This window comes from Manis pentadactyla, chromosome 4, assembly GCF_030020395.1.
Source record: "Manis pentadactyla isolate mManPen7 chromosome 4, mManPen7.hap1, whole genome shotgun sequence".
Lineage (NCBI taxonomy): Eukaryota > Metazoa > Chordata > Mammalia > Pholidota > Manidae > Manis > Manis pentadactyla.
In genome coordinates, this window is record NC_080022.1 from 156017577 (window position 1) to 156039669 (window position 22093).

Sequence of the window (22093 nt, forward strand, 5' to 3'; positions counted from 1 at the left end):
TACTGCAGCGTGGGAAGAGGGGGCAGAAAGAAGCAACTTTATAGTAGAAACCTGGTGAACACTACCTCCGCCAGGTGGTCAAGGTCAAGGTCATTAGTGGTTAAGTTGTACTGATGATGTGTACGCTGGATAGAAAGGATGAGAAGGGCACTTCCCCTCTGATACCTTCCTCAGCAAACCTATAGCCTCAGGCTAGCCATGAGAAAAACATCGGGACAAACCTCAATCAGGGAGAGTCTCCAAAATACCAGACCAGTGCCCCTTAAAACTCTCAGGTCATCAAAAACAAGGAAAGGCAAAAAAACCATCACAGCCAGGAGAGGCCTAAGGAGATATGATGACTACATGAAATGTGAGATCCTGGGCAGGACCCTGGCCCAGGAAAAGGTCATTAGGTAACAACTAAGGAAATCTGAATAAGCATGAATGGACTTTAGTTCGCCATATTGCATCAATAGTGACCCATTAATTGTGACACACACACCGTATTAATGTAAGATGTTAACCATAGGGGACACTGGGTATGAGCTATGTGGGAATTCTGTGTACTTACTATCTTTGCAACTTTTCTATACATCTATTCTAAAATAAAGAGTTTATTTTTAAAAAGTGGAAGATTGTATCTATGTTATATTGTTGCATTCAGTAATAGAATTTATATTAAGTATTTAGGACATTGCCATATGGTATTTAAGGTTAGTTATTATTTATCATTGTTGTTCCTATCTCTGTTTTCTTATTAAAATAGCAATACACACTCATAGAAAAATTTACAGATGAGATGAAGAAAAGTATAAGCCAACGAAGAACATCCACAATCCTTCCCTCTTGAGACAACTACTGGTCACACCTTGTTGTGGATCCCTGCAGGGATATAATTAATTTTTTGTAAAATTTGGATCATGCCATACCTACAATTCGGTAAGTGGCCATAATTCAATTAAGTAGCATTTATGTTGTTACAACTCTTTGCTCTAACAAGTAGTCGAGAGCACAATGGATTAAATATTAATTGGGAAGAAAAAAGAAAACCCTGAAAAATTATAAAAACTGGACACCAATGCTTAAATATGCACAAAAGGTGCTCAGTGATTCATCAAACATGCTCACCTGAAAAGCTGATGACTACTTTTCCAAATCTGTTTTATTTCATAATTTAAAAATAACTTTTTTTTAAGTAAAGAAAGAAGGGAATCAGGCAAAATGTTGACAGGGGTTTTCTTTTGTCTCCTTTGCACCCTGCTGTGGTTGCCAGGTTCTCTATAATAAAGAGGATATTTTATTCTAAAGTAGCAGCCATGCCAAGGATGAGTGATTGGCTGGAGTCCTTTCTAACCAAGTGCCTAAGTCACTGGTTCACTAACTTGCTTTCAAGGAAATCTATGTACTCTCTAGCGTCTTAAACACTTCCCAAATATTTAGTGATCTGGTGAAGTACCTGAGTATGACTTTGTTCATTGTACAGATGAGGAAACTGAAGCTCAAAGTGGCTAAATTGCCGAGGTAGTTGCCCAGCTGTGCGGCTCCAGAGGCCACGCTCTTAACCACCACATCGTGCTGCCTCACCCAGTCATTCTGGGCCAAACTGCCTGTGGCCAACAGCCTGCCCCATGCTGATAAGGGATCAACAATTACACTAAGCTTCCTGATTCTGGGGCCAGGCTTTGGAAGCCATTGGACTCCAGAAGTCTGCAGGGGCCACTTCTTAGTTGGGTGACTTTGGGAGAGTCCCTTAACTACCATCCCTCAATCCCCTACCCCCAACCTCAGCTTCCTTACTTGTAAAAAGGCCATGGTGATACCATCTGGAGGCTTTCCTTTCCCTCAGGGCTGTCATCAGTTCAGGTTTGTGAGGTTACCTTGCAAACTGCAAAGTGTGCATGTAGGCAAGAAATCAAAGGACAGAAGAGGGTACCTATGGGAGGATGGGGGCTCCAGTGGTGTGTAGGGACTTGCTGGCAAATTTAAGACTATGTCCATGAGCGGAAAGGATGGTACAGAAGACCAGCACTACTACTCTCTTTCAGAAGCCCGGGGAAATCAGAGCATGAGCTTCTTATTTGTTGGAGCCTCCCTATTTACCATAGTTAGCTCACTGGATCCTCCAACGATCTGGGAAGTAGGCAGACTATTCTCTCCCCAGCACCCAATCTGCTCTTCCTAATGTCCCCAGTGACCTCTAATTGCCCTCCTCCTCTAGTCATTTACTTTCTCCTCGACATCTTGCCAGTATTTCACACTGCCGACCTCTCTCCCGGCTCTGAAAAGTTCCCCTTTTTCTGCCGGCCCTTCCGCACCCTCCAGATTCTCTGCTTGGTCTTCTTTTCTCCTTCTGTGAATTCTCCCTTAATGGACTCATCAACTACCAGTATAAAGCCCGCCTCATGCACTGATGTGTTCCCACTCATCAGCCCTCGTATGTCCAACTTCACCTTGTCCCTCACTCAATGGCATCGTGACCAGAGAGGGTTCTGTTCTCAAAGCTGTTGGAATGCACCTGGCTGCTTTAAGCAGAGAGGGAATTCATTGGAAGGACAGAGCAACTCACCAAATTGAAGGAAAGACTGAAGATTCAGGTTCAGAAACTATGGAGACCAGAGCAGCTCTGGAGAGCTGAGTGGGTGCAGGTGAATGGCTCCTTTAGGGTGCAAAGACTGAAGAACATAGCATAAGAATGTTACCTACCATGTAGTATTTGTTGAACCTTAAATGAACTACATGGGTAAGGAAGCTGAGGCCCAAAGAAGACGATCCAACTCCTATCCCTTAATTCTTTCTGCATTATGCACAAGATTACATTCTAGGAAGAGAGCCCCCAATGTGGTCTTGGCTGGAGGTGGGCAGAGCCCCTTCACTGAGAAGTCCCACCAAACTATACCCAATGGGAGTGATTCTTTCCCCTAAACTGGGGTTCTGAACCTTGGAAAAGGAGAGTGGATCTTGGCAGGAGGGGTAGGGTGTGCAAAATCACAAATGTCTATTGTACTCCTGCCCAGAGACATCCTCAGCTCCTGCCTCCTTCCCACTCCACTTCTCATAAATATCACTCAACAGTTTCCCTGCTTTCATAACTGGTATCTCTGCTGCCACTTCTCACCCCAAATCTTCCCATTCCACCACCAGTCATCTTCTAAAATACAAATCTGATCAGTCCAGCCCCATTCCCTCCTAAAAACACTTTACAGCTTCCCATTGCCCTTGAAGGTCTTTTACTTTTTTTTGGTCTCAATTCAGCTTTTATCACCTTCATCATATGCAGGGTGTGTGAACACAAGCTTTTCAACAGCTAGCTAATTGAAAAGCTAAACACTGTAACCATTCATGTGATCCAAAATAGGCAAAAAACACAAACACAAAAACAAAACTCATTGCTTCTTCTCGAGAAGAAAAATTTCAAACCTATGAAAAGGACAACAATACTAATTTTTAAAATGGTGTTAGAAGCATTCAGAATGTCAACTAAATGGTCTGCAACTTTTTTTTTTGGCAATTACAGAGTAGTATTCCATTCACAGAATAATTACTTCGTGTAAGCTGCATCAGCGACAACTGAAGATGAAAAAACTGCCATCCCCATAGACATCTCACTTGTGCTGTGCACCAGCCAGAACCCGCTTTAGGTTTCCATGCCAGGTCACCGCCCCCACACTGTACCAGGTGGTTAGTGGCTGGTGAAAACACCACCCTGTCAGGGCTAGCTGAAGACACGTTCAGGAGTGTGTTCCCTATTCAAAAAAAGTACAGTTTAAAAGCAGATCTTACACAGCCTTACACTTCGATGTTTTTCTTTAAAAGGAGTGAGTGTACAGAGGAGGGGAGTTAAATATTTTGTAGATAAGAAAACAGTGCTAGAACCAACTTACTATCTTCGTCCTCATCTTCTCTCTTTTCCTTGCTTTTTTCAGTCTCGATGACCCCTTTTTTTGCCCCATCACCTTGCCTGTAGCTCGGCGTGCATCAACACCCTTTTCTTAAGCAGGGCAACCTTCTCTGCCTAAGGCTGCTTGCTTGTCGTCAGCAGCCATGCCATGCCATGGCCCTCCTGGTTTCTTTGCAACATCCCCAGTGGGTAGGCCCAGATGTTCTTTGGTTTTTGGACGATATTCAGAACAAAACATGAAAACGGCCTGTTGGGTGCTTTGGGATCCTCAAAACTTTTCGATTCCCCATTGGGAGGGATGTAGGTGTTCATGTCCCTTTCCTAACTGGCCTTGTCTGCTTTTGTCATGCCTTCAAATTTGCATTTCTCTTTAGCAGACATGGTCTTCTACCTTTCTGAGCTCTTAGAAAACTGTGAGGCACCGACTGAAGCATCTGGGCGCTTCATCTTGTGTTCATCCAGTAAGTTGGCACAAAGAATGCATATGATGGAATTTTGCCTCTCAGCTTCTTAGAATCTCCTGTGGCTACGTTTATTTTTTGTAGTGAGGCTCTGCTGCCCAGGGCCTATCTGGCTCTCACTTGCCCAGAACTCTTTCTATGGTGCTCAGTGTCTGGCAATGGCTGTCTAGATAAAGTTATGAACCTGGTTTTACAAGGCCCTTCCCAAACTTCACCGTCCTACCATTTCCACTACCGGAGCCCAACTGCTCCTCAAACTGTGCCTTCTTACGTGCTCTCCCCTCCTGGGATGCTCTTTGCACATCCTCTCTCTCTCTCAGGGCATCATGCATATTCATCTTTCAGAGACAGACTCCCATGTCATCTCCTCATGTCGTCTCCTTGCTGAACCTTCTTCAGCAAGGCAGGATGAGTTGGTCATTCCCTCTTCTGTAATCTTATCACACTTGATGTGGCTTTATAGCCCTGAGCATGTTTTATTACCGCATTTTTTGAGAGGTCTGTCTCCCCTACTAGACTGAGAGTTCACCTAACATAGGGCCTGGGCTTCCCACTGCTTTTTTCTGCTGCTGCTTAGCCCTGTGCCTAGCATGTACATGTGCCTAGCTTGGTGAATCTTAAATGAACTATACAGATAAGGAAACTAAAGCCCCGAGAGGTTAAGTCACACACCTGTGATGATAAAAATGTGAGTCGACTCAGAATGCGTAGACTTAGCCTCTAGAGGCTTTTTAAAACAAGAGACTTTATCAAAAGGACCACGTTCAAAGTCCTGTTATTGGTGGACAAATGGCTGAGTTGATACCTGAAGAAGCTGCCTCCAGGAGTCTCACCAGGAGCAGAGGAACCGGCCAGAGGACTCCAGTGTCCCCAGCTATGTTCACATGGAGCTCAAGGTTGTTTGGGGGAGGGGAGACAGATGAGGGAGCCCTTGCTAATTAAGCCTCTACCCATGAGTGAATGTGAGGCTAATAAGGCAGCCCCATTCCAGGGCACCTCCACACCAAGCCAGCCCGTCTGCCTGTTTATTGCCCGTATGGAGATCATTAATGCCTCCTGACACTGGGGTCACTTCTGGGGTCAATCCCCAAGCCCGTTCTGCAAAACAAGGGGAAATGAACTTCCCAGCACATGTGGCCCAGGATTGGTGGGGAGGGGGACTCCTGTCACCCCACACCTCAGCTTTGGGAGAGATCAGCACCCCAAGCTGCTGGACCCCCTGAACAAAGTTCCCCTGGCCCAAGCCAGACTCCGGGGGTGTGGTCCTGGGAAAGGGTGAGGGGAGGCCCTCATGTGAGCCAAGACAACCCCCACTGAGGCTGTCCCAGCTGACAGACGGACACTAATCCCCTGGCGACGGGCTGGGCTGGTGTCTGGGAGCTGCAGCTGTAGGTGGCGGGAAGGCTCAAGCACAGCGGCCATGTGGGAGCCACTGGGGACTCGGTCCCACCCTCCTCCACTTCCCCCTCCGTGATTGGGCCCCTTACCCTTCCGGATCCAAGATGGTGGAGGGAGGTGGGGTTCTGGGCCAAGCAAAGCTGTGATTGGTGGAACTGAGGTCCTTTGCGCTGACGGATGACCCCAGCAGCCACTCAGAGGGTTCCTGGCAGTCGTGGCGGGCACTCAGCCCCCTTACCTCACACTTGAAGCAACTACGGAGGCCTCGCAAATGGGTCTCTGGGAAGGGCTAGGGTGGGAACAAGGAACCCCCAGATGGTCCTCCAGGCAGGTCCTTACCAGTCTAGGATCTCTTCCTAGGTAACGACCAAAATTGGGAATCAGCCCCTACTGGCCCAGGAAGCTGAGAAGACTCCCAACTAACTGGGAGGAAATCAATAGGATTATGAGGTTAATGCCAGAGCAGGCTGAGTGACAGTTGCCAAATAAATGATCCCAGGAGGACATGGCTGAGGTTAAATGAGGCCCAATAAATAAACGTGTTCAAAGGAGGAACTTCAGAAAACAAAGGGATGTGGGGGTCAGGCCCCGGGACTCCTTCGTCCCCTCCCCTTCTGGGCCCTGTTGAATTCTGTAGGAGCCATGGCCTCGGGCCCTGCCTCCCAGAAGTCACAGACTGGGTCCATTCCCTGTGCGGTACCAGGGCTGGCATAGCTCCTAGGCACAGGGCTCCTTGGACAGTGCCATGCACCCAGCTTCCAGGGCTGATTGAGGAAATGGAAACTTACTGTGGAGGTCTGACCAGTTAATAGAGCCCCAGCATGCCTCTGATTCCTTAGAGAAAGGACCAACTGCAGCAGGAGGAGTTGAAGCTAGATGTTAGGAGGCACTTCCCAAACATTAGATGGATAGAGGGAACTTACGGATCTTGGAGGCAGGAACAAGAGCTGTTAAAGAGGATTTTATTCCAGATGAAAGCACATTTATCCTTATCTCCATTTGTGCCTGGGTTAGTCAAGCATTTACTCTTGGCCAAGATGGCGTTACCAGTAGAAAGGGCCATCATCAGCACCACCTCTGCTTGTGGTAGAGTCTGTGTATACAGTGCACTTCATTCTACCACCAACGTGTCCTGGTGGGTGAGCAGCCACTCCCAGGGGTCCTGCTGACTCTCCCAGTGGCCAGTTTGGTGGAGGTCAGTGGGAGACACAGTGTAATGTTCTTGGGGCCATGAAGGATATACTATTTCTCTCTTTTGGGAGTCTAAGGAGAGAGAAGATTAAGTCTTTGGTTTCTGGGTAGGTATTTTATTTTTTAGATAATAAACAATAATAATAAAATATTGGGCTCTAGAGTCTTCCAGGTCAATGACCTCTTCTCTTGCTAGGCAAGTCCTATTTATAATAATGATACTAGTGTTACTATGTGTTAGGCAATATTTTACACTTTTACAACAACTTGTGGTGGAGGAATTGTTATCCTTGTTTAACAAATGAAGTCAACTTAGGTTAAGTGACTGTAGAAGCAGTATATTTAAAAGCACTTGAGCACTGAAGATCCAGTCAAATCCTGACTCCATTTCCTGGTTGGATGACTTTGGGCTAGTTATTCAATTTCTTCATCTGTGAAGTGAGGATTATGATAGTACCCACCTGACAGAGTGGTGAGGTTGAAATGAGAGAATGTACAGAAAGCTCTTAGAATACTTCTGTGCACATTGTAGGTACATAATAAATGTTAGCTATTATCGTAAGCCCTTAAAGCATTTCTATCTATGTGACACCACTTCATCCTTTCTACTACCCTAAGAGACAGTTGCTGTTACTAAATTCACTTTTCAGATGAGGAAACAGAGGCTTAAACTCTATAAACAGCCTGCTAGGGACCTGAATTCACGTTTTTAAACTTCAAATTTCAAGAACTTCTGGTAGCCCACATACTCTCTCATTCTTAAACTCTAATTTGTTTCAGCCTCGTTCAAAATAAACCTTTAGGATCTAAATTAAAAGCCAATTTGGATAATCCATGTTTAGGAAGAACAGAGAGGAAAAAGAGAAGGAAAGAAAAGGGGGGTTACATAATTAAGTGCTTTCTCTGACTTAGGAATTCTTTTTTAACCTAACATGACCCTAGCAGATATACCTTCCTCAGAAAAATAGTAAAGTAAGTGTGTATGTTTAGGGAAATCTTACTGGAGGAAATGGAAAAGAAGTGGCCTTTCAGGATCACACCGGGACAAAGTCTAATTTGCGGAGAATCTGCCGACAGATATGGGTTCTGGAACAGAAGATCTAGGTTGCTACCCCTGACTATGCAAAACCTGGCCTTGATCATTCATTCCTTATCTCTGTAGCGCCTCATGTAAGAGTTATAGGAGGGAACCACCCAGGCTGTTGATGAATCACCACCTCTGCTCTCAGTCCTGAGGGGCTCAGACCAATCTACCTCACCCAGGACAGGGATCAGCCCAGTCCTAAATTCTTATAACTGTAAGTTTCCTAATTCTCCTTGTGGGAGAAGGCCTTGGAGGCCAGGGTGAGGTCAAGTGATCAGACCTGCACCTGTGGTAGGAGAGGAAGCACCTGCAGCCATAGCTGCTACCTACTCCCCATTCCCCTTGCTCAATGCTCCAGTGTCCAGAATCAGCTCAAGCTCCTGTCCCCACCCCAGTCATCCTGAGCTTGATAATCCCAATGGGAAGTGAGCTGGAGAATCTGGAACCAAGATTTGGGGCTGCTGGGTAACTGTAAAGCCATAGGGGACAGGAGAATTCCCTACTGCCTCACTTATCCTTTCCCTTTTTGGGTGGCTTAAAATGTATACCAGGCCTTAGATCATAGCACACACAGTAAAACATGGCTGGTAAGGGAGTACGGAGGGACTTTGTTTCTTGGATCTGAATGGAAAGTTTTGTGCACATGCACAAGGACACATACAGGCACTCAGATATGTATCTTTCATTATGGAGTATCTAAGGATGTGCTCAACACTGAGCTGGGACATTTACATATGTCTCAGAAGTGTATTTGGCTGTAAGTAACAGAGACCCAGACTAACAATGATGAGGTAGAGTTTATTTTTCTCATGTTACTAGAAGCAAGTTGGCACTGGTTTACCTGCTCAGTCATGCCTTTAGAAACTCAAGCTCTTTCATTTTACTCAGCTATCCCTAGCATACTGCTTTCATCCTTATTGCCTCAAGATATTTAGAGAGTGAGAACTCCAAGAATGTTATCCACAAGTGAAAATAAAATTCTGTCTTTCCCTTTATCAAGAAAGCAAAAATCTCCCACCAAACCTCCTCCCCTCTAGTCTTCTGCTTAGGCCTCATCAGCCAACATTGGGTCACAGACCATTCCTAGCTACAAGGGAGACTATGAGAGCAGGGAGTAGAATTTCCATGATTGGCATAGGGCAGTAGGGCTTGGTAAAATGCTCTAAAAAGCTTGGTTAAAAAAAAATTAATAATTGCTTTTCACCAAACTATGGTGCCCATTCAAGTGGTCATCTTCAACCACACCCACCCTAGGCTCTGTACCAACCACCCTACTGTACTGACTGAGATGCTCCAGCTTATCATCCTGCTGTCCTTGCTACTTTTGGGGTTGCTTCTTTAGCTGATTATTTAGTAAGTGTGCAGATCATTCACTAGTGAATTTGTAGTACGTGGCTAGCCAATCAGTTGGCTAGCTAATAAAATGGTTAATTGTCCTTCCCTCTTATTGATGTGTCTGGCACTTAGTAAGCACTTGATATTTATTTGAATCCATAAAATGGAGATAAGATGGCATTATTACAGCATAAAATGTGCTATTTTATAAATGGTGAGACAATGTACAGATATAAGGATAAAATTTAACATGAGAAATTACTTTAAAATTTAGGGCCAGGACAAAGTTTGTTTCCCTACCTTCAGCAAATAAATACTGTTTCTACTTTTCTGACATGGAGAACACCATTTTACTCTGCTGCTGCTAAGTAAGATTTTGCTCTCAGTTACAGCAGCATAGTCAACACCTAGTGATAACATATCTTCTTTCTCCTTTTTCCTCAATCCTGTTTTGTTTTCCTACTATTTTTATTAGCTTATTTTGGTCACAAATAACCTTAAGCCTTTTTTTGAGAAGTGGGATAAGATACATTTTTTTAATATTTGGGAACTAACTCTTACTAACTACCTACACATAGCAGGTATTTACATACGTTAACTTGGCTGAACCTCACAATAACTAGTAGGTTGGTGTGATTACCCCCATTATATGTAGGTGTTAAGGGACTTGCCCAAGGTCACACAGCTGCTAACCGCTGAGCCAGGATTTAGGGCCAGTTTGCAAAACCAAAGTCAGTCTGACGTCAAACTTGAGAGCTTTCCCCTAAGCCAAACCAAGTTGGTATGATAGATCCCTGGTTATAGTTAGCTTGCTACTTAGCTAGCTGAGGAGAGGTTTTGTGCCTAAGACTCAAATCAGTTTTGGGGCAAAGAATTGGTCTTTATCTTTTCTCCACTGGTCATTTATCAGCAAACACTACACTTCATTAATTGTAAGCTTCTCTATTATTGTATGTAATGCTAATGAACTGCAGCACACCATTGCTCTTAAAGCCCATCCCAGTTTCAGAGAGGTCAAAATGTGAAGTGTACATTTTTGAATCAATGAGATAAGGTATTCCAGTCTAGTAATGGAGAACGAGTACATATGGCCTCCCTATCTCTCTGGTTGGCTGGTTTGCTCTTTCCTTTTCATTGCCAAGCCTTGCCCACCCCTTCCGTATCTCATTTCTCCATGTCATCATGAACTAGTTGATACTGGCTTGGACCATCTCCTATGAGTCTCCAGAAAGCCTTGCACTTATAGAAAGTCTCCACTCTAGTCTCTTTAAAGACATAGATGGTCTCACTGTGGACTTCCTCCAATGACTGTCAACAAATTCTTTCCAGAGTGTGGTCGAGCTCTAGTCTTCCCGTCGTACCTGGGGGTTCACTGCCCTCCCTGGTCACAATTCCACACCATCATTGGTTGGCTAGTCTGTACACTACTTATTTGCAAGGTATTTCCCTACAGGCTGTCGCTGTCAGAGAAGGCATGGGAGGGGGCTTGGGAGCAGAAGCTGGGGCATGTCATCCAATTCTCCTTAATACAGGAAACATGACTCCCTAGGCATCTCCTGACATACCAGGGCCTTCCCTTTCTCCAGTCCAGGAGGAGGCAGGACTGGGGGAGGATTCAGTTTCTCCACCCTTCTTAGGCCTTAATTCCCCTTCCTGGTTTGGGACTCCATGAGACAAGCTGTGAAGGGCAGATGGGGTAGTGGGATCTTGAGTCATGGGCCCTTTGGGAAGCCGGGTTACAGGTTCCTTACAGCAGCAACTGGCTTTTCTGAGTTGGTGTTTTTCTTCCTCCTTTGAGTGCAGCTGGGTGGGGGAGGCATTGATACTGGCTTTCTATTTCCTAGCATTAGAAAAGAGAAAGACCCCTTCAGGGAAGGAATTTCCCCATCCAGTTCCCTTAAATCTGATTTTGAGGTCAGAATCTGGAAAGGAACAGAGGTTGATTGAAATGTTGGGGAAACCAGTGGAGGGAGGATGCACCCCATGCTGAGAAACAGGGACTAATCTGGGAATCCTACTGACTGAGATCTGGGGCCTTTGGAATGGGTGGGCAGGCCTATCTTTGCCCCAGTGTTTTGGGCATGTGACAGGCTCTGAGGCTTGGGCATGGGCTGAGGTCCACATGGGTTTTTCTGTCTGTGGAGCTGAAGGGTCCTATGGGGAGGAAACAGATGGATGTAGGGGAATAGAGGTAAGTGAAGACAGAGGGAGTGGAGAGCCAGAGGCTGGGCAGGCGTCTAAGCGGATGAGGGGCCCTCACTTTGTGAGGCACAGATGCTGCTGGCGCTGAGCAAGCAGAGTGGCCTTGCCTTCCTAGACTGGACAGGCACTGTGGGCTTCCTCGTCAGCAATCTGGGATCTCGGGGAGCTGCTGGCAGAATCCTGGTCCTCCGCAGCAGTTTCCCCAGGAGGCTCTGCCAAGCCCTGGCACCTTGGAGCCTGGGCCTGGGCTCCGATTCAGAGGCCGGCCCAACACTCCCCCGCTGCCGCACTCCAGGCCCGGCCGCCGGCCTCCTCTCTGCCTGAGCTCAAGGCCTGCCCTCACCCGTGACCTCCGCCGCCGACTCCCAGGGCTCCAGGCCGGGTCGGCGCCCGCTGCCCCCTGGGCCCGGACAAGCAGGGGCCGGCGAGCAGAGGGGCCGTTCCCAGACAAGGCCGTGCCCTGGCGGTCGCGACGGTGCCCCGAGCCCGACAGCAGCGTGGGCGCGGGCCCGAGAGTGTAGGTGTGAGACTGTGAGGCGGGCACGGTCGGGAGACGGATCGCGGGCTGAGGGGCGTGTGTGCACCCGCGCCCCGGGGACGTGGGCTAATGAATTCAGTGCGTGCTCTGCTGGGAGCGGGCCTAGGACACGGGTGGGGGTGTGTGCGCGGGCGGGGAGCCCGCGGCCTGCGGCTCGGTGGAGGGCGACTGTCTGCAAGAGCGCCTCGGCTTCGGCCGGACCCCGCCGCGGGGCGCCCAGGGTGCGGGCCGTGTCGCCGCTCCGGGTGTGCCGTCCTGCCGGTCGAGCCTCGGGTAGGACCCGGGCGGCGCGGCCCGTCCGCTCTCCCTCTCTTCCCGCCCCTCTAATCTAAACCATGCGGGCTCCTAGCCCGGCTGGGACGGCGGGAGGCACCGGGCTGCGTGGTGGGGGCGCGGGCGGCCGGCTCGGGGCTTGGGGTCCTGCGGCCGTGGAGCACGGGGACCCTGAGCCCCCCTCTCCGGGGGGCGGCGGGCGCTGTCTAATTGACAGCGGCGACGTCAGAGCGGGGAGTGGGGGGGCGGCGGCCCCGCAGGGAGGCAGGAGGAGGAGGGAGCTGAGGCCCCAAGTGCAGCCTCGGAGATCAAGGGCCCGATCCAGAGACGGGATGTGTCCGGCCCCGAGGGCGCGGCGGGCAGCGGGACCCTGACCCAGCGGCCCCGAGTCGGAGCCCTGGCTGTCCCGTGCTCCTCGGACCCGAGCCTGCAGTGGACCTCGGGCCGCAGGCGCCTCCGCATGTGGCGGCGCAGTTAGGGTGAGTGCGGGTTCTGGAGGGGATGGGGCTGAGCCGGCCGTGTGGGACAGGGGCCACCCCGAGCCCACTGCAGGGTCGAGGAGGATGAGCTGGAAGGGGGGCGAATAACGGTACTGGGGTAAGGACCTCGGAAATAGTCAAGGCGGCAGTAGGGCGGCGCCAAGTGCCTCAGATCGGGCTGCCGCCTGGGCCTGACTCCCAGCGTTTGGGGAGCCAGCCCTCCTCTCTTCCGAGTAACCCGACGAACTGGGTCTAGAGACCCAAGGGCATAGAAACTACAGCGCCAGCGCCAAAGGAACAAGGTTAAGCCGCGACAAGCACAGCGGTGGCCTTGAAATTGGTGTTTGCAGAATAAGAACGGCCAAGGAAGAGGGCCCGGGTACTTGCGGCAAATACCGATGTAGAAATGCGTGTAATCAGAACACTGAACTCTAGAGCCTTTGATGCAGCAGGCTTGTCAAAATTTAAGCAAATGAGCATCATGTAAAAATAATGATCGATGATCAAGAATTATCAGAATGTGAGCAATTACCAAGGACGCAGGGCCAAGCGGCGTAACTAATATAGTTCTGGTACTTTAAAACAACGGTAAAATAATAGGCACTTTCAGGAACAAGTGAAAATTGTAATCACATATTTTAAAGTGACTCCAAATATAGGGACAATGTGATAAGAACACGGTATTAAAATAAATAGCAATAGTATAAGAAATAGTAATAGTACAACAAATGACAAAGCTGTAGAAAAAAGGTGAACAATGAAAAATGCTATTAAAGGAAATACAAATATGAATAGTATTGACAGGATACTATAATTTATTATTAATACTATGGTGAGTTATTAAAATAAATATTACACAAAATCTTAAGATCAATAGTAATATAAATAGACAGTAACAAGAATTGCAGAAGTAATATGACAATTTATGACTAGGACATTAATAGTTCCAACAACATTATCAATTAATAGTAGAGTAATAATAAATATTGTACCAATGTGATGAAAAATAATCAGAGAATTAAGAGCTACAGCAATATTACAAATTATGATGCAGTAACAAGAAGTAATGATGTGATGAAAAACAACTAAGAGAATTAAGGTCCGCAACATTACAAATAATGACAAAGTAATGGGATATCCTACCGATGTCATGAAGAATACGTGGAGTATTAGGAATAATCCTAACAAAACTGTGGTAAAATAAGTATTACAAGGATGTGAATAAAATTAGCGTGAATATTGAGAAAAATAATACATGTTATGGTACGTAACAAGTTATCCGAAACTGTGACAAAGTACAGAAACTGAGGAGCAACGATGGAACACTTTAGGGGTACAGAGTAAAAACAGAAACAACTATCTATCAGATACACTATCAGAACACTATATCTAGTAATTATTAAATAGTAGTAGTACTGTTACTAATGTGCCAGGAGGCCCTAGAATGATGGAGCAGTGAGAATCAAGCAGCAACGTATTTAATAATGATGAATTAGCAAATCAAAACAGTACTTCAACCACACAGTATTAAAAGGAGAAAATACTAGTAATTTGTGTGGCGGGATAATTTTAAAGTTATCGAACTGACCAGAATACTACTCTGATAATGGAGATAATTAAAATATTTTAAACGGTACAAAATAATAACAGTTCCCCCAGGACGAGAAAAATATCAGCAGTAATCTAGAGTGAAAATAAAAATGCTATTAGAAAACGAGGCGGCTGAAAGCGATGCACCCGAGCGAAAAGGGCGCGCAGCCGGCCGGCGGCGGGCGCGCAGGGGTCTGCGGGGTCCGCGGGGTCTGCGCGGTCCTCGGGCTCAGGCCGCGGACTCCGGCGGGTCGGCGGAGCCGGCCGCCCAGGGCGCCAAGGCTCGGCGTCTGCGGGGACCCGGGGCGGGGGGGCAGCCGGGAGGGAAGGAAAGGAAGTTAGCGGGGAGCTTCAGCGAGGGAGAGCTGTGGCCATGTCGGGATGTGACTCGGTGGCCGAGAGAAAAGGACGAGGCAAACCTCGAGGAGGGGAAGGAGAACACGGTTCAACCCTGGACATTCCGAGCCCGCGCGACGGGACCGGTGTCAGTGGACACGGGCGGCAGACGTGCTCGGCACCCCGCAGGACTGGGAGCGCAGGGCGCGAGCCGCACGACGCCGTTGCCTGGCTCCAGGCCGCCGCACCTGAGACCAGCTCATCACGGGCACCCATCCCGGCTGACCCCATATATATTCGGAACAAGCAACTTGGGCCAGATTGCACAGCTGCTCTCCCTTGCCGGGGTCTCTTGGCCCTTAACCTACACGTGACCCAAGGCGGCTGCTGTCCCTGGCCATGCCCGGTGAGACTTGCTCCCTGATGCCTGTGGCCCCGAGGACCGGTGGGACTGTCCGCCTTATCTTTATGGGCTTTTCCCAGCCCCAGCTGGCCCCAGCCCCTTTTTATATCCTCGGTTGCACTTGGCTTGTTTACTTTGTGAGGCCCTGGGAGCTGAGGTCTAGGCTCCAGGATGGGGAGGCCAGTGGAAAGGATGGGTGAGGGGCCTGGGCTTTGGTATGCCCAGGGAGCTCCAGGTGAGAATAGAAAGGTGGAAGGAAAAAGGGGGAAGGTTCTGTCACAAGCAGGGAACCAGACATATGGAACACCACTGAAACTTGCCTAGATCCAGAAGAAGGGAGAAAGCAGGGAGGTGGGAAGGAGAAGCAGAGGCGGTGCAGGCTTGCACCCAGGACACAGGCAGGCCAGGCAGGTCTTTGCAGGCTGAGGTCTCATCCTGATATCTCAGGACCAGCTTCTAGAAGGGAGCAGGCACTTGGGAAGGTCGGTGAAATAGTCCCAGACCCTTGGGGAAGGATAACTGTGTCCTGTGGCAGGACTAGGCTGTACCTGTGAACTGGACCCACCCAACCAGCCTGGTCCTTAGCTGGTGAGGGTCTGGGTCCTTTGCCCCAAAACAGAACCCTTTGGAGCCAGCAAGTGTGAATGTGAGGGCAAGGCTGAGGAGGCCCCTGGTGGGGTCCAGGGCCTGAATCAGAGCTGCCTAGGAGAGTGTGGCTGTTTGGGTGACTAGGAAGCTGTGTGAAGGCGCCATGTCTGGATGTGAGGATGTGTATGCGTATGTGGGTGACATACTGGGTGTCTATGTAGTGGGAATGTGCAGGAGTGAAAGCCTTTGGCTTGCGAAGTCTCTACCTGACTGCTGTCAGAGGGAGTGGGTGAGGGCAGATGGGTGGGCAGTGGTCTGATGGGCGGCCCAGCCCTAGGCACCTTCTGCAGGTGTGGAGTCGTCCCAGAGGCCCAGCTCTGCCCTCCTGGCCTGGCTCTCCTCTCCTTCCTGCCTGAGGTCAAGAGTGAGCCTGGATCCTAGGTATTAGGCAACAGCGGGAAAAGACCCCAAAGACCTCAAGCTCCACTGGAGCCCAGCAGGAGGGAGGGATTGGGGGTGCAGCTGGGGCAACGCTGAGAGGGCGGTCCTTCCCCAGACCTGCTCATCACACAGCCGCACACCCAGGGACAGGCAGACCGGAATCTGCACGCAGACCCTCCCAGGTCCAGAACCCAGAGGGAGGAGGGGAGTGTCCATCCTCCACATATTCGCCGTGCCCCAGCTCAGGAGGGGGCGGGGTCCACGTGCACCGGGGTGGCCTCCCCGCTAGGCCCCCAGGCCCCCAGCTCGCCTCCAGAGGGCTGCGGGGCTTCTGGCGAGTGTGGATGGATCTGGGCATGTGACTCGGTGTGTGTGCCCACAGGAGATGCTGCAGGATAAGGGCCTGTCGGAGAGTGAGGAGGCCTTCCGGGCCCCGGGCCCCCCGCTCGCCGAGGCCAGCGCCACCAACGCCCCCGAACCCGCGCTGGCTGCGCCAGGCCTCAGCGGGGCCGCTCTCGGCAGCCCCCCGGGCTCCGGCGCCGACGTCGCAGCCACTGCAATCGCAGAGCAGGTAGGGCAGGTAGGGCCGCTTCGGCTGTCGGGTACAGGTCGGGCATCAGTCTATCTGCAGGGCCGCCTCTGTCTGTCAGTCCACCCCGCGGACGGCAGGCCTCCTTCCTGGGGGCTCTGGCTGCATCCTGGACTATCTACTTGTTCCAGATCCCCGGGGCAGGGCTCGCTCTCTCTGCCTTTCCTCCCTCCTCCTCTTCGAGCCCTCGGGGCTACTCTAGGACAGGCGGGGGAGGAGACCCTTAGGGCAGTGGAGCGAGCTCAGACCAACTGTCCAGCTCCGACGACCCCGAGGCATGGGGCAGAGGGGAGGGTGCTTAAATCCTGGGACGGAGCATAAAGAACAGACCAGGCCGTGCGAGCGGGAGCCCCCACGGAGCTCAGAGCGCGGGGAAGTCACCAAGTGGATCACGGGGATAACCTGATGGTCACAATGGACAGAATCCTTCTGTGGACTCCCTTGGTCCATGTGGTCCTGCAGTGTCTCCGGGTGCGCTCATCTGGCCCAGGGTGTGTGTGCCGCTCCTGGTCGGTGTGTCTGCCTGCAAGCCTGTGGCTATGTCGGGCCACGTGGAGTGTTTATGCTTGTGTGGGAATGTGTCATCTACCCTGGCACGGTCAGTTTATGTGTCTCCGAGGGCCCAACTATAGGTACAGTTCCGAAGGAGGGGTTTCAGCCATTAAATTTTTAAAATTCTTCAATGGTACAGGATAATTTTGTGAAATGAAATCTTCAGGCGTGGGTCCCCGGCAACGGTAGGGCTCTGCATAGTTCCTCGGGTCTGTATTCTCCTTTCTGAGGCCTCCACGTGGGGCCGCGGGCCAGGCCAACGTAAGTCGTCCTCCTTCCCATCCCTAGACGATCGAGAACATCAAGGTGGGCCTGCATGAGAAGGAGCTCTGGAAGAAGTTCCACGAGGCGGGAACCGAGATGATCATCACCAAGGCGGGCAGGTCAGCGCTGGGAGGTTTACTTGGGGGCGATGAAGGGTGGGAGCAATGAGGATCCCCAGGGGCTCCCCTAGCAGTCTTCTAGGTCTCCAGCATGGTAGGAGGGGGACGGGGGAGCGACGGGAGTCCCCGCCGCCACTCCTGCTATGGCTCAGACTGCGCTGCTGAAGCCCACAGCGGGCTCCCCGCGCGAGGGAGAAGCAGGGATGGAAGGAGGGGAGGGGCAACACTATGCAAATAAATGCAAATAAGGATCGCGACGCCGGAGGTCCCTGCAACTGAGGGTTTGGCCCCCTGGGGGACTGCTTTGTCTTCCACCTTTTGGGAACCTGCCGAGTTCCTCAAGATTGCATTGATTGGGGACCCGGAGATGCCCTTCAACATGTGGAGGAAGGGGACAGGACCATATTTTCCCATTTCCCTTTTCCGGATTACCGCGAACCCCAAACTTTTCAGTCCACGGTGCTGCTCCTCTGTTGCCAGCCTCCTCTTCGGCCAAGGGGAAGGCACCTCTGGGCCCTGTGTGTGTGTGTGTCAGGGAGCAGCTCTCGACTGGCTCTGCCAAAGAGAATGATTTATAAAGTGGAAACATCTTTAAAATGCGCTGGTGTCTGTGGGAGAGAACCGGGGGCCGTGGGGGCGGGGTGGGGGGGAGAGGAAGGCGCAGAGCCAGGCAGGACCGGGAGCTTGGCCGGGGCTGCGCGGCTGGCTTAGCAGGCCTGGCAAGGAGAGCGGTTGTCCGGCGGAGGGAGATCGCTGCAGACAGGAAGCTGCGAGCTTCTGGTTCAGGAACCTGCTTCCCCAGGCCTCCGCCCCCACCTACTCACAGTTGGTGGATGGTGGTGGTGGTGAGGAGACAGGTTAGGTGGGAAAATGTCCCTTTGCTTGGTTGGGAGCCCATAATTGATTTTTCTGAGGAATAAAGTGGTGAAGTATCAAGGGCTAGGGATGGGGAAGCAGACCGCCAGCCTCCCAGTTCCAGCGCAGCTACTTCCATCCGCGCGTCCCTCAGGCCAGACTTCAGGGTCTCCGCTCTCTCCTCATGTCCACCTAAGATAATAGGTCCTTTTTCATAAAGTTGTGCAGAAAGCACTTAGCACAGCTTTGGGCACATGTAAGCACACAATATATGTTAGCTAATAATACTAGTAATCATAATTAGAAATGTCTGGCATTCTCTCAGCATTTTTCTTCTACTTTATAAAGAATTCCACTTAACTGCTTAGGGAATGCTGGGCTACTCAAAAGAACCAAAAGGCGGGGTTGGAGGGATGTTGCTGGGCGCAGCGCAGGGTTGCTATAGTCCTTCTGTCTCCTCCCTGGCAGGCCTGGCAAAGTCTCCTTTGTTTTGTTGTGCATGGGTGTGTGTGCAATTGGTTATCCTCATGACAAGTCAGAGAGGTGGAATGGCCACTTAGGGCCTCCACTGGGGAGGGCACAGGGAGATATCAGGGCCTGAGTTTGCTGCATGTTGGGGTGGTGAAGAAGGATGCATTGGGGGGCCTGACAGAGGATGGCACAGGAGTGGTCGCTGAGAGACGGGGGTAGGTGTTACAAGCCCTGCCTCTTTCTGAGTGTACTTGGGCAAGTCACTGAACTTCCTGTGGCCCAGTGGTGTCGGGCAAAATAGAGCTGGTGATTGTAGACCTACCTGCCACCCTTCCTGTTTCAGTTATTATGAGACCCAAACCCGGGATCCTGTGAGCAGTGCTTGGTAAATTGTTGAGTGGATTACATGTATGAAGAGGGAGGATTTATTTCTCGTGACTGCTGGGGTGGAAGGAAGGAAAGAAGAAAGAGAAAGATCCAGAATTTCCATTTTTAGGCAGCAGAAATAGCCTTGTCTCTTGAAAATAAATGGCCAGCATATTCTTGGGGGCATGCCTGGCCTTTGCCATTTTAAACAAAAGGCATCTGTAATTCTTCTCAGTGGGTTTTTCTGCATCTATGTAGGTCCTCCTCCTACCTCCCCCCAGCACACACACACACATACACACACACACACACTTCTAGAAGTGTCCTGCTTCAGGCAGATGCTTGTGCCTGATCCTAGTGAAGGCTTAGTGGTGGGCCTTGGAATGATGATAACAATTTAAAATGGCTGTGATGATGTTGACCAATTACCGATTCATCACAGTCTTTCATTTCTCTGACAGAAAGTTATCCTTGCACGAGGTCTAGTCCTTGAGAAAGTCACTAGACTCATCCCCTCTCCCGTATGGTTTTCGCAGACCCCCTTTCCTCCTGCACAGCTGCCACTGGCCTCAAAGACCACATTCACTGCTCTGATCCTGGGCCCCCCACCCCTCTCCTGTCCAGGGGCAGCCTTAGGAGGCAGCTCCCTTTGCTTGGGCTGTGGTTCGTCAGCATCCTGTCCAGCATCTTTCTCTTTTCTCTGCTTTGTGTCTTTACCGGCACCCTTCCTGGGACACTTCCATTTCCCAGCAGATGGCCTGGACCCTTCTCCTGAACCTTGAATCATAGATTCTCCAATGGCTAGAGCTGGAGGAGAACTGAGAGAACATAAACCCAACCCCAGAGAAAGCAAGGCACTTGGTTCTTTTAGGCAGAAGTAGGGTTAGGCAGCTGCCAGGCCAAGGCACCCCCAGAACAAAACCCCAACTTTGAGAAATTCCCTTGATGCTTATTTACCAGCGTTCAATGTGGGGCTGTTGATTTGCCCCAGAGACCCTTGCTGTTTAGGGGCATGAGAATTACTGTCTGACTGAGGGAGGGGATGGCCCTGGAGAAGGAAGCCAGAATGTTCTCAAGCCTAGGGTCATAAGTTTCTTGCACTAAGCGCCCGAAGGTCTGACGGCCAAAGCAGGGAACAGCCCCCCTCATTGGATAGTGACTTTGAATTCTCAAACAATTTCATCTGGTGAATAAAATGCCAACCGCAGCGGGAGAACAATTTTTGAATGCTCAGGAACCCCTGATGTCAGGTGTAAATGAGGCCAAGTCCTCCCCAGCCAGTCTCTGTATTTCTCAGGGCCCTGCCTCCAGAGGCCTTATGCTGTTAATTGCAGAGAGCAGACCCTTCTCTCTGCCTCCTCAACATCCCTGCCGAGCTTGATACATGTGAGAAACTGCATTTTCTCCCAAACACAGATAAAAGTTAGCTCCACAAAAATTTAAATATAAACCTCCCCCAAATGAAAATTTCCTAACCGTCTGACTGCTCTACTCCTAGGTCATGGCTTTGCCACCAGATAAATCTCCACTATCAGCCTTCATAGCCTGTTGAGTTCAATGTTGCTTGTGTTAGTGACAGTGAATTTGCGCTTGAAAAATGAACTACCGATGAGAACTCCTGTTGAACCTGTATTGTTTGTTATTCTGAGGCAAGGATTTGGCCGGGCTTAATCCAGGGCTTCAAAGCCAATTGCCCTCATTCTGTATACAGAGCGTCAGAGCCCAGTGGCGTGGGTGATAAGAGAAGTAAGGATTGAAGACACTGGGAAAGTGGGTTGGGGAGAGAGCGCTTTGATCTCTTTCTAAAGTATTTTCTGAAAGCAAAAGTCTATCAGAAGGAAGTGTCTTTAAAAAAAATCTAAGAGAAACAACTGACCTTCCAAAACAGCATCCATTCTACACACCCTCATTCCTGCCCCCTATCTCAGGGAAAATATTTCTTAAAAAATGCTTTGAGTGAATTAGAAAACTCTGAGTGTGTGTGCACGTGCATGTGTGTGAGAAAAGTGGAAATAAATCATGTAGCTTTGTCATTGCTCTTAGAAATCATTTGGCTACAAAAGGAGTGGTCTCAGTACAGGCGGCAGGAGCGGCCACCCCCCCTTCCATGCTGCCACACTCCGCCTTGTCAGTTGCCACCCGGCCCCCTCCCAACATACCTGGAATTCTTCCTAAGACCCCCAGACACTAAGGAATAGAAAGATGGGTGGGGTTTTCTGTGGATCCTACCCTTTGCCTGCAGCCTGCCTTGATCTGGGCTCCACAGCCTGTGTGTGTGTGTGTGTGTGTGTGTGTGTGTGTGTGTGTGTGTGTGTGTGTGTGTGATTTTAATGTCCATTTTATTGAAATGGAACATTTCTGCCGAAAAATGAACAAATCTTGATTGTACAGCTCTATAGATTGTCACAGAACGAACACACCCGTGTAGCCACTACCCAGAAAAAGAAACAGAACATTTTTGGCCCCCAGAATTCCTTTTTTGTGCCCCCCAGTCGCCTCCACTCCCCCCCTTCGAAACCTCTCTCCAGACTTGTTACCTCTTCGATTTGGTTTTGCGCCCACACTTAAGGAAAGGCACATATGGCTGCTCCTGGGATTCCTGGGACCCCCGAGTAAGTCGGGCTGCGGTGGTAGGGGGCCCGGCCCGGGGCGGAGAATCTGGCGGCTGCCCTGGGCCT

General features: G+C 50.0%; 1 protein-coding gene and 1 long non-coding RNA gene across 5 annotated transcripts in view; one reads left to right on the top strand and one right to left on the bottom strand.

Moving 5' to 3' along the window:
• The first annotated feature begins 11972 nt into the window (after positions 1-11972).
• The window catches only part of TBX4 (T-box transcription factor 4), a 29936-nt gene continuing 19815 nt past the window's right edge, over positions 11973-22093 (top strand). Inside the window, exons 1-3 of one of the 4 annotated variants that reach the window (XM_036911120.2) lie at positions 11973-12068; positions 16582-16770; positions 17629-17723. In XM_036911120.2, coding sequence (XP_036767015.2) covers positions 16585-16770; positions 17629-17723 — 281 coding nt within the window. In that variant the 5' untranslated portion in view covers positions 11973-12068; positions 16582-16584. Of the gene's footprint in view, positions 12069-12625; positions 12842-16352; positions 16382-16581; positions 16771-17628; positions 17724-22093 lie in introns of those variants that run through there. The other 3 variants (XM_036911121.2, XM_036911118.2, XM_036911119.2) reach the window with 3 other exon arrangements.
• On the bottom strand, positions 17551-22090 carry LOC118925342 (uncharacterized). The gene is made up of 3 exons (XR_005030013.2): positions 21953-22090; positions 18170-18278; positions 17551-17624 (listed from the first exon to the last, which is right to left on the bottom strand). It is a non-coding gene; the product is annotated as an uncharacterized LOC118925342 (long non-coding RNA).